The 12,253-nt window shown below is 43.3% G+C and overlaps 1 protein-coding gene and 1 pseudogene across 22 annotated transcripts in view; both read left to right on the top strand.

Moving 5' to 3' along the window:
- The window catches only part of ZMYND8 (zinc finger MYND-type containing 8), a 106,040-nt gene that overhangs the window by 54,255 nt on the left and 39,532 nt on the right, over window positions 1-12,253 (top strand). For all 22 annotated transcript variants that reach the window (XM_025039911.1, XM_025039912.1, XM_015596994.2 and 19 more), the window contains 2 exons: window positions 274-389; window positions 5,723-6,204. In XM_025039911.1, the coding sequence (XP_024895679.1) occupies window positions 274-389; window positions 5,723-6,204 (598 nt within the window). The remainder of the gene's footprint in view (window positions 1-273; window positions 390-5,722; window positions 6,205-12,253) is intronic.
- On the top strand, window positions 398-5,716 carry LOC112471009 (annotated as a pseudogene).

The following is a 12,253-nucleotide window of genomic DNA, read 5'->3' as shown; positions in this document are numbered from 1 at the left end:
GTAATAGCAGCACCACCAGGATCCAAGCCCAGTTCTGTCAGTGTCAAGTTCTTGGTTTCATCATTTTAACCCCATGCTCATCTTCGCCCAGGCTTACTGGCCCCACACCTCCCGGGGAACACCACTCGGGGAGACCCTGCCTGAAACTGTCCTCATTCAGTTTGTCGCGTGTATCACCTCTACCTTGCTTTATCCTCACACACCAAGCTTTTTACGTGTGTTTCTTTTTGTGAAATACATACCAACTCGGGATTTTGTTTTTTCTTTTCCTAGAGCAATCCACATCCTTTGGTCTGGGCAAAACTGAAGGGGTTTCCTTTCTGGCCTGCGAAAGCTCTGAGGGATAAAGATGGGCAGGTGGATGCCCGATTCTTTGGACAACATGACAGGTGGGAGTTAAAATCAGGCTGCGGATATGTAGCTTTCCCTGGACCTCTGATACTGGCAGTGGGTATGGGACGGAGCGGAGGGTATGATGATTATTTCGTTTTATTATGATATTAACCAGTACTCTTTGCAGTTTAAAAATACTGTCCTGCCTGGTAATGCGTGGGCTTCAGTTTTTTTTCAGGTATGTTAGAAAAGAATCTCGTTTTCATGGTTTTGATGATGAAACCAGCATTGGGTAAAAAACGTTCGTGACCCAACAGAAGTGATTCCTTCAGCTGCCCCAGAACCTCAGCAGGCACCTGAGTGTGGGTAGTGGTGGTGGCCTTGGGGAGGTGGGCTGTGGCGGTATTTTGGGGACCTGGTGCAGTGGCTTCGGGGTTTCACGAGAAACAACTTCCTATGGAAGCGAAGTAGAATTTCCTAAGAACATAATGGATGGGGTAGAATTTCATAAGAAAACCTACGGTGGCTGTGAAGGCTCCGACGTCACTTATGTCAAATCGATATCTTCGGACGGTCATGAATTTATTGTAAAAAGAGAGCAGGCATGAACGTCAGGAATAAGAACAGCCGTGTTGAGTGGCCCCGGTCGGTTTGCTGAGCACGAAATGAATGAAGTCAGTTGTAGAGAGATCCCTCCACATGTCCTATCAAAAGCCGGCATGTGTTTCAGTTATGAGGCTTATTGTACCAGCGGCTCCACGGAGATTCCTGAATTCTCAGTTGCGTCTGAAATTGCACTGGTACTGCTGTTGGCTACAAACTTCCTAGATGATTAAATAAAATACATTATAATAAACGGTTAACTTTTTTCAAAAGAAAGAAACCAGCATCGGAATAGGTTCCATGGCTATTTTAAGTGCTGCTGTGCTTTTTTTGATTTTTTCTTTTTTGTCTCCTGGAGTAAATTAAATTGCCACGCAAATTGCTTTTTTCCAAACAATGCTCTCGGGGATCAGAAGTATTTTCCCAGATTGCTAGTAAATGAATCTCCTATCATTGTGCCGAGTAGATACCCCCTGTTCCTTTTCTCTGAAGCTAAAACGGGAAATTCTAAGGAGTTGCTGTTTTGACAGGTGTGAGCCCTGCCTCCCAGCCTTTCTGCCCTCCCCTTTCCTTTGCCCACAGCGAAGTGAATTCTCCAGCGATTAGCAGTTCCCTTTAGAGTGCAGCCCCCTGCCTGCTTGAGAACAACAGGTAGACTGAGATGAGCAGCAGCTAATACCTTGGTTTTCTTTTAGCAAGTTAAGTTATGATTAAACGAGGCAAAGGCCCTTTTGAAGCCCTGCTGAGCAGTTTGAAAGAGCAGTTTGAAAGAGGAGAGTATTTAAAAGAGACATATTCTAGATATTATATACAACCACAGAACATACGGAATATTCCGTTTATAATTTTAAACAACACCGAAATCTGAACTATTGCTCTCTTTGTTAAATTTTCCTTGTCTTCTTGCAAATCAAAGAAAAGAATGAATTCCAGAGTTCATCTGCAAAATCATTTACTAGGAATCCGGGCTGTTGGGTGTCAGGTGACGAAATGGAAATTAGCCGAGATGGTCATGGGGTTTGATAAGGGAGTGTTTTTTAAAAATTTATTTATTTGTTTATTCAAAGAAATAAGTATTTGGTGCCTGCTATGGGCCAGGCTGTGTGCTCAATGCTGGGGATACAGGAGTGGGCACGCGGGTACTGTCTCTGCCCAGAAGGCTGATATATCCTAGTGGGGAATACAGATAATACACAAGTAGGCAGACAGGTGCGATGATCTCAGGTCAGGAGGTAGTGGGGGCGCCAAGAGATGATCTGGGTAGAGGTGCCAGAGAGAGTAGTGACTTGGGCAGGGAAGGGCCGCGGCCTGTCGTGCTCAGGAGAAGCCAGGAGCGCAGTGCGGTTTGGACAGGATGAGGGCGGAGAGGGTGATGAGAGAAGAGTCGGGGGCTTGGGCAGGGCCCCGGCCCCACGGGCTGTCATCAGGAGTCTAGCTTTTTATTCGAAGGGCAAGAGGCATTGGTGGCAAGTTGTACTTCTTCCTGGCTCTTCAGTAGAGCATGGCAGGTGTTAACCATTTTGATGGTTCGAAATTATTCTTATTCTATTGTATAACACGGAGCGGATAGACTTAGGACATGGGTGGAGGAGAAGCAGTGCTTGCCCATGTGCGCCAAGTGGTCCCATACCCTTAGAGCCTTCGATTCTGCATTCTCAGTGGTGCCTGCCCTGCAGGCACCTCTTAGTCCTACCTGACCGCCACTGAAGATGGCTTGGGGGCCCGGGCTTCTCTGGCTCTATGTCCAGGGGCTGTTTTCTCTGACTTGCAGGTGTAGGTTGGTTCTGGGTGGGAGCTGTTTTGGAAGTTGGGCCCCTGTGTTGGTAAAACAGACAGCAGCCCAAGTCTGATGCCCACGAGGTTTTCCTTACCACCCTGGATGTCTTCTGTCCCCTCGGAGGGAAGGTGCTGAGCTCTTGGGCTCATCTGAGGGGAGGGATGTGCCTTGAGCAAGTTGTTAGGACACCCAACAGTGGTAGTGACAGTGTGTCGGCATTGCAGGACCGTTTCAGCTGGCCAAGGCTTGGGGTCCCTGACAGCGGTGGGGAAGCCACTCCTAAAAGGAAGAGCATCCCTCCCTTCCCCGGAGATGTCCTTAAAGCAGAACCGGCCAGTGTGTCGCTAGCCCACCCTGGGGCGGACCCAGGGACACAGCATGGAGACTAGAGGGAGGCTGCAAGAGGTGTGACACGCTGTCCCTTTCGCAGGGAGCTTGCTTTGGGGCTGCAGAACCAAAATGTGAACTTGGGCAGGTAGGTGTAAGTGACATACGTCAAGGCAGCAGAATAAGAAATGTCACAGACCATTACATGTTCATCGTCAAGTTAATACTAGAGAAACGGGAAAGTTCGTGCACAAGTTAAGGCAAGCTCTCAAGAGTCTGTCTCATCACGTGCCTTTTGTCCTCTAAAAGACTTTGCTTTTATTTTTGGTTTTACTTCAGAGACACAATATTATAAAAATATGGGTAATATTTTATTACATGCCTATAGAACTATAAAAGAAATAGCTGGCATTTACTGAGTGGTGACTAGCACTGTTTTAAAGTGCTTTTCGTAGAAGTTGCTTTTATCCCCATTTTACTAATAAGAAAACTGAGGCCCAGAGTTGGGAAGTAGCTCAGCTGTGTGACTCTGTGGCCTCTCATGACATTGTTCCCCACAGGCTTTTATACTGTTAAGCAAATCTAATTTCCCTTTAAATATTTCCTGGGCCCGCTTAAAGGAAAAGAAACACTCTCCTCAAATCACTTGCCAGGCAACTTCAATTGAAGGCACTTGACAACCTGGTGGGAAGTAGATACCAGACGGGAGTGTGGGGACCTGGAAGTGTGGGGGCCCCGTCCTCACAGTGGAGGACTGGCTGACCAGTGCCTGGTGGTGCTGAGGCTGGCTTACGGTACATTTTATTTGCTCCCCCTTGGACCCCTCCAGGTTGGGGCTTGCCCTCCATTTTACTGACAGCTGAGGTTGGCTTAGGGAAGGGGAGTCACTTCTCTGCGGCAGCCCTGGGCATCCTCACTGCTCCTGGGATCTGCTCTGTCTGATCGGGACTCTTTGTCACCCAGTTGTACCGTGTGGGAGTCTCACCCGGGGGACATTGATTCCAGGCGGTTCCTCAGGTTTCAGCAGAATGACAGCAGTGAGTTGGACTGGGTGAGAAGTTGGTAATTCCACCACAAGGAGAGAACAGATATTTTGGGGGTGTTCAGTGTTCAGTTTTAGTTTATGTCACGAGTTAAAGATGAGACACAGCCAACCTGTGCCTTGAATTCTGCCTCTTGCGTGTGCTTTATTTCTCTTGGGTCATTTTTTTTTTTCTTTTAAAAATAGGAAGAAGATACCAACTGTTAAAATGTGGGTTAAATATAAGAAGTGTATCATTTTCTCTTTAAAACATTGGAAGACTGGTCTGTGTTGAGGCCAGATTCCTACGTGGACACTTTGAGAGCACCTGAATAGATGGTGCTTGTGTTAGTCTGGCTGTGAGTTTAATTCCTTCTCGCTCTCCACTTTGCTCCTTATTACTCTACACTGGGCTTTCGAGTTTATGGTGTGTGAAATCCAAAAGGCCTCCTTGGAAAAGCTCACTCCCACCAGATTTCCAGCTGCAAACGGGTTGAGGATGGGGGAGCAAATGTGACAGTTAAATCTTGGATGTTCCTGCATGGGAGTTGTGTTCCCATCTCCTGCCTGTTGTCAGTCGGGTCACTAATTCTAGAAGAGCAGCTCATGTTTCATGAAGTCTGTGCACAGCACACTGGGATGTGGGGTGTCGAAGGTAGGAAGACGGAGCCGATCTGGAATGGGAGGTGGAGGGCACACATACCTGAACGCTAAGGGGCTGTTTTTTCATTTTTTCCCCCCACGTGAATTATCTCCCATTCAAAAAACCATGCACCTCCTTTTAGAAAGGTTGTGGTTTTCCGATGCTGCTTCTTAGTCCCATGGAGAACCCCGATTTTAAAAGAGAAAGTTTTTTATGTTTGAGTGCAGAAGAGTGAGATTTGGAGAATAATCCTCTCGAGAGGTGTAGTCTAGGATATAGTGATGATTTTCTTAACTGTCCACCAACCCAGAGCCAAACGAGATTTATTATTTTTTAATAGATTAAAATGACTAAGTCTATCGTGTTTTTTAATGTTTTAGCTAAGTTTGTTGTCCAAGTTTGGCCTGATGACAGAACTTGTCTGTGAAGTGGATCATTTATTAACCATTCAAACCAAGTCTTTTTTTTTTTTCAAAATGAAATATGCATTTAAGAATTTTGGCAAGCCTATTAGGCTAATTTTCATTAAGGAAAAATCAATTCTGGAAGCAACCCGGAAGTCCACCTACAGATGAATGGATAAGAGAAATGGGCTATGTATATGCAGTGGAATATTACGCAGCTTTAAAAAGTATGTGACAACAGGGATGAAGCTTGAGGACATTATGCTAAGTGAAACAAGCTAGTCATGGACAAATACTGCATGACTCCATTTACCAGAGGCATCTAAAATAGTCAGATTCATAAACTCAAAGAGTGGAACGGTGGTTGTCCGGGGCTCGGGGACAGCAAATGGCGAATTACTAATAATGGACATAAAGTTTCATTTTAACAAGATGCATATGCTCTAGATAGTCACATAACCTTGTACCTATAGTCACCAGTAATATATTGTACATTTAAAGATTGGCTGAGAGGGTAGAACTCAAGTGTTCTTACTACAATACAATATATTTAAAAAAAAAAATCTTGGAAATGACCAAAGTCGATTTAAACTCTTTCTCTTTTGCACTCCTAGGGCCTGGGTTCCGATAAATAATTGCTACCTCATGTCTAAAGAAATTCCTTTTTCTGTGAAAAAGACTAAAAGCATCTTTAACAGTGCAATGCAGGAGATGGAGGTCTACGTGGAGAACATCCGCCGGAAGTTTGGGGTTTTTAATTACTCTCCGTTCAGGACGCCCTACACGCCCAACAGCCAGTACCAAATGCTGCTCGACCCCGCCAACCCCAGCGCCGGCGCCGCCAAGATCGACAAGCAAGAGAAGGTCAAGCTCAACTTCGACATGACGGCGTCCCCCAAGATCCTGATGAGCAAGCCCATACTGAGTGGGGGTGCGGGCCGCAGGATCTCCCTGTCCGATATGCCTCGCTCCCCCATGAGCACAAACTCTTCCGTGCACACGGGCTCCGACGTGGAGCAGGACCCCGAGAAGAAGGCCATGTCCAGCCACTTCAGCGCGAGCGAGGAGTCCATGGACTTTCTGGACAAGAGCACAGGTCAGCCCCTGGGGGGAGAGGGCGGAGGAGGCCCCAGGGACATGGAACGGGGTGAGGTTCCCATTGGTGCCATAACCTGGCGGTCCCAAGCTGTCTCGTGTCACAGAATCAAAGGGAGCTGCATGGGGTTTTGCTCCAGTGGAGCAGGTTTTAAATTTAAAATGAGTAACCCAATGAGATTCTTGCTGTTAGGGACCAAAAAGTGACAAAAAGCATCCGCAGCAGGTCATCTTGGAGGTTATTCCTAGCAGCGGGTGGATGTGGCTAGAAATCCTTCAGAGTTCAGTTCAGACGCCTCTTAGATTAATCATAACGATTTTCGTAACAGTCTTTTCTTTCTCAAGAATTTTAATTAAAACAGTATTTTTCTATCAAAAGCATGCATTCACATCATTTAACATTCAAATAGTAGAGAAACAAGCAAATAAATCTCTCTCCCCCGAGCTGTCCTACCCCTTAAAGGTCACCCTGCTAACAATTGCATTGCATTTTTGAGACTTGCAATAGTAGAATGGTTAAGAATGAGGACACTGGTCTCGAATCCCAGCTCTGCCACTCACTTGTTATGTAGCTTTAGGCAAGCAAGGTACCTAACCTCTTGTGCCTTATTTTTCTCATCTGTCACATGACGACAATAATAGGACCTGCTGCATAGGTTCTTGTAAGGATTCAATGAATCAGTCACACGAGGGCTTAGAACAGTACCTGGAGTAGTAAGTGCTACAAAAATGTTGGCAACTGCATTATTTCTTAATGGCGGTTGCTCATTAAATTACCTGTGTGGATTCAGAGGGGTGATGCACATGAGGGATGCTGACTGAGTGTGTAAAAAGTACCAAACGTAATTTGGTTGCATGTTAAATGCTTAAGAACTTTATTACTTGTACAAAGAAATGGGTTTACCCTCATTTTTCTTGAAACATGGCCTTCAGTGTTTGTCATATGTTTTTCCACTTTTGAGAGACATGGGCACAGACAAGCTTCTACCCAAAGCATGATGATAAAGGCTGGCAACCCTCAGGTGCTGGGCTGGGGCGACTGTTGAGGGGACGAGGACTTGTGAACCCCGGGCCCACGCCCATCTCAAGGGTTTCAGCCGTGGATGCCATGCGGGAATGTGGTGTCACGGTTTTCAGATCTTAACATTTCTTCCAGAGACCTGTGAAATCTGCATTTATCACTCAAATTTTTTATGTAAAATCTCAAGTATTGTCAACTCAGAATGTCTTAGACCAGTCCGGTCAAGATGGCGGAGTCAAATGTTGAAAAAGTAAAATGTCTTAGAATATTTTCCAGAATGAATAAAGTACATCGACAGGTTGGACCACTAGTGTGAGACTTTTGGCCAAACGGGGAATCTGGGGTAGCTTTTCAGACTCCCTCCCCTTTCCTCCTTCCCTTCCTTCCTTTACATAGTAAGATCTCTTTTAAGGATCAGGCATCTGTTCTTCAAATGACCACAAAGTCCCCAGAAAATCAAATGATAGGGACTTAGTCATTCGTGAACTCAATTCCCCCCATTTTGATATTGTATTGTTTCCTGTTTCTGGATGGTTGGTTATTTTTGAGAACTGCTTGTAGCTGTTCCCAAAATGGCTACAGGTAGAGTAGAGAGTTAAGTACCAACGGCTTTTGTTTCTTCAAAATAAAGGTGGCAGTCTCTTCCTCCTGTTGCGATCATAGCCATGTAGTTCCAGATACTCACAGCTGAGTTTTTAGAGCTTTGTTCTAGGTTGGCGATAACTCGTGTTGACATAGTTTCAGAAGAAACTTCCTTTTTGCTCTTTAGTTTCTGGCCAGAGTCCTTCTTACCTTTATTCTGCGGCGTGATTCCATTTAAGCCAAGTTCACAAAACATGGTACATAATCACACAGACTGCTCAGCCTCTTAGTTCCCGTCGAGAGCAGGCTTTTGAGAAAGTGTTTTAACCTTGGCAGCAATCTCGAGAATCACTGTTGCCCAAACTTTCGTTGCCATGATTTTTGCCATATTTTATTACATTCTTAATTTTAAATCTGCCATTTAGCTTCGTCCTAAGCTAAATAAAATGTGTTTAAATTGCTTGTTGTATTTTTCCCTCAAATATATGAAATCTGACTTGTAAAATTAAACACATTGGTCTGTGAACTACTTACTACTGGTTCTTTTGCACCGTATTTCAGAAAATATAGTTTTCTGGGAATATGAGGACATGTATAATGTGTTGCTTTTTTTTTTTTTTTTTAAAGATTTGGAGGGGTAATAGAGGTTGAAATAACATCAGAAGTCTTGACAAAATTCTTCATCATTTGAGAGGCTTTTTAGGTGATAAGTTTAGTATATTCCCTACTTCAGTAGACTTTTATAAAGTCCTTTTCCCAAAATATAATCCCCTTGTGAGGATGTGCTTGGATCATTTTGCTGATCATGAGTTAGATGGTCAACGAGTAGTAGTACAGGAATAGAAGGTAATAACTCAAATTTGTTTTAATCTTATAAATTAATTACTCTTGACTCCTTAAGGAGGAGCCAGATAGTTAATATTTTAGGCTTTGTAGGCCTCTGTCACAACTATGCAGCTATTAAACATTGTCATTGTGTTACCAAGGCGGCCATAGGCAGTATATGGCTATGACATTGAAATTTGAATTTTATGCAATTCGTATGTTTCATAAACCGTTACTCCTTTTTTTTCTTTCAACCATTTTACCATTTAAAAATGGTAAAATACCCTTCTTAGCTTGCAGGCCATACAAGAACAGGTGGTATGCTAGATTTGGCCCATGGGTCGGTTTGCCAGCCTCTTTTAGACTTAAGAGAAACTGAGTCTCGCCATTTTCAGAAGGCACGTTGAGATCCCTGTGGAGAGGGTGGGGAGGCGCCTGCATATCCTGAATCCAGACCTACTTTCTTTTCGCTGCACCCTACTGCTCTCTGCTGTTTGCAGAGATAATAGCATCTAGTGGAAGGGAAAGTGGAATATTTATTGGAATGCCCTTATAATCAGGAAGAGCTGTAATTGAGACAAGACTGCGATTTATAGAAAATTGTGTAAAAAAAAGATTGCCGTTAGGATAGAAAAACCATATTAGTTGTAGCAATGAAAAATTTATAGCCAGCAACATAAAACTACGTATTGGAATAAGTAAGTTATTAAATAAAACCTATATGGGTGTTGAGAAACCCTTCTTTTTGTTTGGGGGAGGGGGGTTTGAGGAGCTCAGAATCATGTGTCAATAATCCTTAGAACTGGATTTAGATTTCTGAGAAGCACTTTGCTCAGCCAGAAGCCTTTCACTCATGGTGTCCTGGAATCCTGTCGTTTTATTAGTCAGAGTGGTTTATATTCTCAGTGACTTTTTTCTGCTTCCCCCTTTATCTAGACCTCCTGGCCAGAACTGATGCTTTTGTCAATATTTGCTTGTGGGATCCCAGTTTAAGTCATTAATATGTATTAGGATAAGAGTCCTGAGGCCTGGCTCTCGCCACCTTCTGAGCTAATGGTCCTTCAGTCTGACAGCTCCATATGGCTGGCTTACTGCTTAGGGAGAAGGGAAAATGTTTTTATAGACTCCTTTTTCAATGTGAAATCAACACATATTTGTTCTAAAATAATTGTTATTTACAAAGACTAAAATCATTAGTCTAAGATCACCCCACCTCCAACAGTCAGCCCTTAGATATAGTTTCCAGGACTTCTTCCATGTTGGTTTATAAGTCATACTGTTCGATCGAAAACTAAAATTCTCCAGGGATCCTGGCCTATGTGGAAATGAACAAGATTGGGGAGACCTAAAGCAGAAATACGCTCCTTATCACGACTGATTACATAACACAGGTGTGTCGTGTGTGTAGCACTTCCCAAAGCTGTACCTGCCCTTGTGATACCAGGTGCTCTGAGCTAGAGAGAGAGGTACTCCAGGGCCTGTTCCTCCTCTTGTTTGTAGCCAGATGGGAATGTGGGCTCAGTGTTGCCAGATTTCTGGTCGTTCAAGAGAAGTCTCAAATATTTTTTAAAATGCAAACTACTCCAACTTTTACATATTGGCTCAAATTCAAAAAGATGCATCAGATTTGCATTGGTGAGCTACTTGGTTCATGGATCACTTGTTTGCAGTCCTTTAGTCTTGTGGAGTGTCTGGTGGAGACCGTTTAGAGCTTTTTTGTTTTTAACTCAATCTTGTGTTCTGAATACTTTCCTGTGTTAGTAAATAACCCTTTAACACAACATTTCTGTCCTGTCATGGACTGTCTGCTATGTAGCTTGTCTGTGCATGCCACTAAGACTTGTGCAAGACACAGCCTTTTGGACATATAGGTTGTTCGCGAGATTTTATAAGTAGAAGAAATTTAGCATGCTTCAATACCTCCTGCGCCCCACTCCACCCAAAGGGCCTGGGGTATGAGGGAGGGAAGGGACATTTTTTCTAATTTAATTCTTAAGACTCATGTTCCATGTAGTCAGAACAGCACTTAGCACAGGCTAGGATTTTGTAAATATAGATAATAAATAATGTGTTTTAGCCTACACTTGTGAGTTTCACATCAAAGTATAAAATCTGATTAAATTATTGGTGACTTCAAAGGCAATTAGTTCTTCCTCTGGGCAAGATTTATGGCTTTATAAAAGGATTGGCATCCGTTTCAAAGCTTAATTGAAATGAGCATTTCCCAATGTTTTTTTTTTTTTTTTTGGAAAATGCCTAGTGACTTAAGACAGGATTTCCCAATCTCAGCACCATCGACATTTTGGGTCAGATAATTCTCTGGCGTGGGGGCCATCCTGTGCATGATGGGGTGTTTAATAGTGTCCCTGGCCTCTACCCACTAGATGCCAGTAGCACAACCTGCCCACAATTATGACAGCCTAAAGTGTCTCCAGACCATTGCCATGTAGCCCCTGGGGAGCATGGTCACCCCTCCAGTCTGCATTGAGAACCACTGATTTAATGCACCATGCTTTTGAAATTTAGCTCTGACAAAATTCTGATTGCTCAATATTTATCTTGGAAGCTCTTCAATATTTACATTTAATTTTATATCACTTTTTTCCTGAACATAAAATATTCCTTTCAGTGTTAGTATTATAGAATAAATAGCACACAGTTCTACCCTAAGAGGTGACAGTTGTTAGGAATTGGCTGTTCCTTCGCTTCAGATTTTTTAATGTATGTAATCACATTGATAATAAATTTCTTGTGGTGACATGGGATCATACTAAGCTTTTGCTTCTTTCAGAAAACTTAGCAATGTTTCCTTGACGTCTTTTTAATTGTCAATAGTATATAGATTGTACATGAACATATCAGAAATGATGGGGCATGACCGAATTTTGGGATGCATTTCTTGGGGAAGAAACCTGATTTTATTCAGGTATATAAATGTAGGTGTTTTAAACAGATAACACGGGTTTGTTTTCACAATGTCGATTTTATACATATATATATGTCCTTGCTGACTTTCTAACCCCTAATGCTATAGACATTTTGGCCAGCCTGGTATTTTCCATGTTTCTCTAGATGGCCACGTTCGAAGCCAGAATACAAGTTATACAGTCACAGAGGCTCTTCCAGGGTCTCGGTGGGAAATGCTGGGTAAGGACAGTGTGTCTCAACCCTTTTTTTCATCGTTAATCCATTTTAGACATTTTCTTCCTGTGAATTTTTTTAAAAAATGGAGGTGAAATTTACGTGACCTAAAATTAACCATTTAAAAATAGACACTTCAGGGGTTAATTTAGTACATCCACAGTGTTGTGCAACTACCACCTTCGTCTAGTTCCAGAACATTCCCATCACTCCAAAATAAAATCCCTGTGCCCAGTAGGCAGTCTGCCCCCCTCCCCAGCCCCCAGCTTTGCTCCACCCCTGCCCCGACAAGCATCAGTCTGCATTCTATTCATGTGGCATCATCTATTCTGGATATTTCATTTAAGCAAAATCATACAAAGTGTGACCTTTTGTGTCTGGCTCCTTTCACTTGGTGTTATGTGTTCAAGGTCATCCACAAGCATCAGAACGCCATCTCTTTTTACAGCTCAGTGACATTCCATTGCCAATATACCAGCTT

This window comes from Pteropus alecto, unplaced genomic scaffold, assembly GCF_000325575.1.
Source record: "Pteropus alecto unplaced genomic scaffold, ASM32557v1 scaffold45, whole genome shotgun sequence".
Taxonomy (NCBI): Eukaryota; Metazoa; Chordata; class Mammalia; order Chiroptera; family Pteropodidae; genus Pteropus; species Pteropus alecto.
The sequence above is the reverse complement of the archived record's forward strand: the minus strand, read 5'-3'. Positions and strand labels throughout refer to the sequence as shown.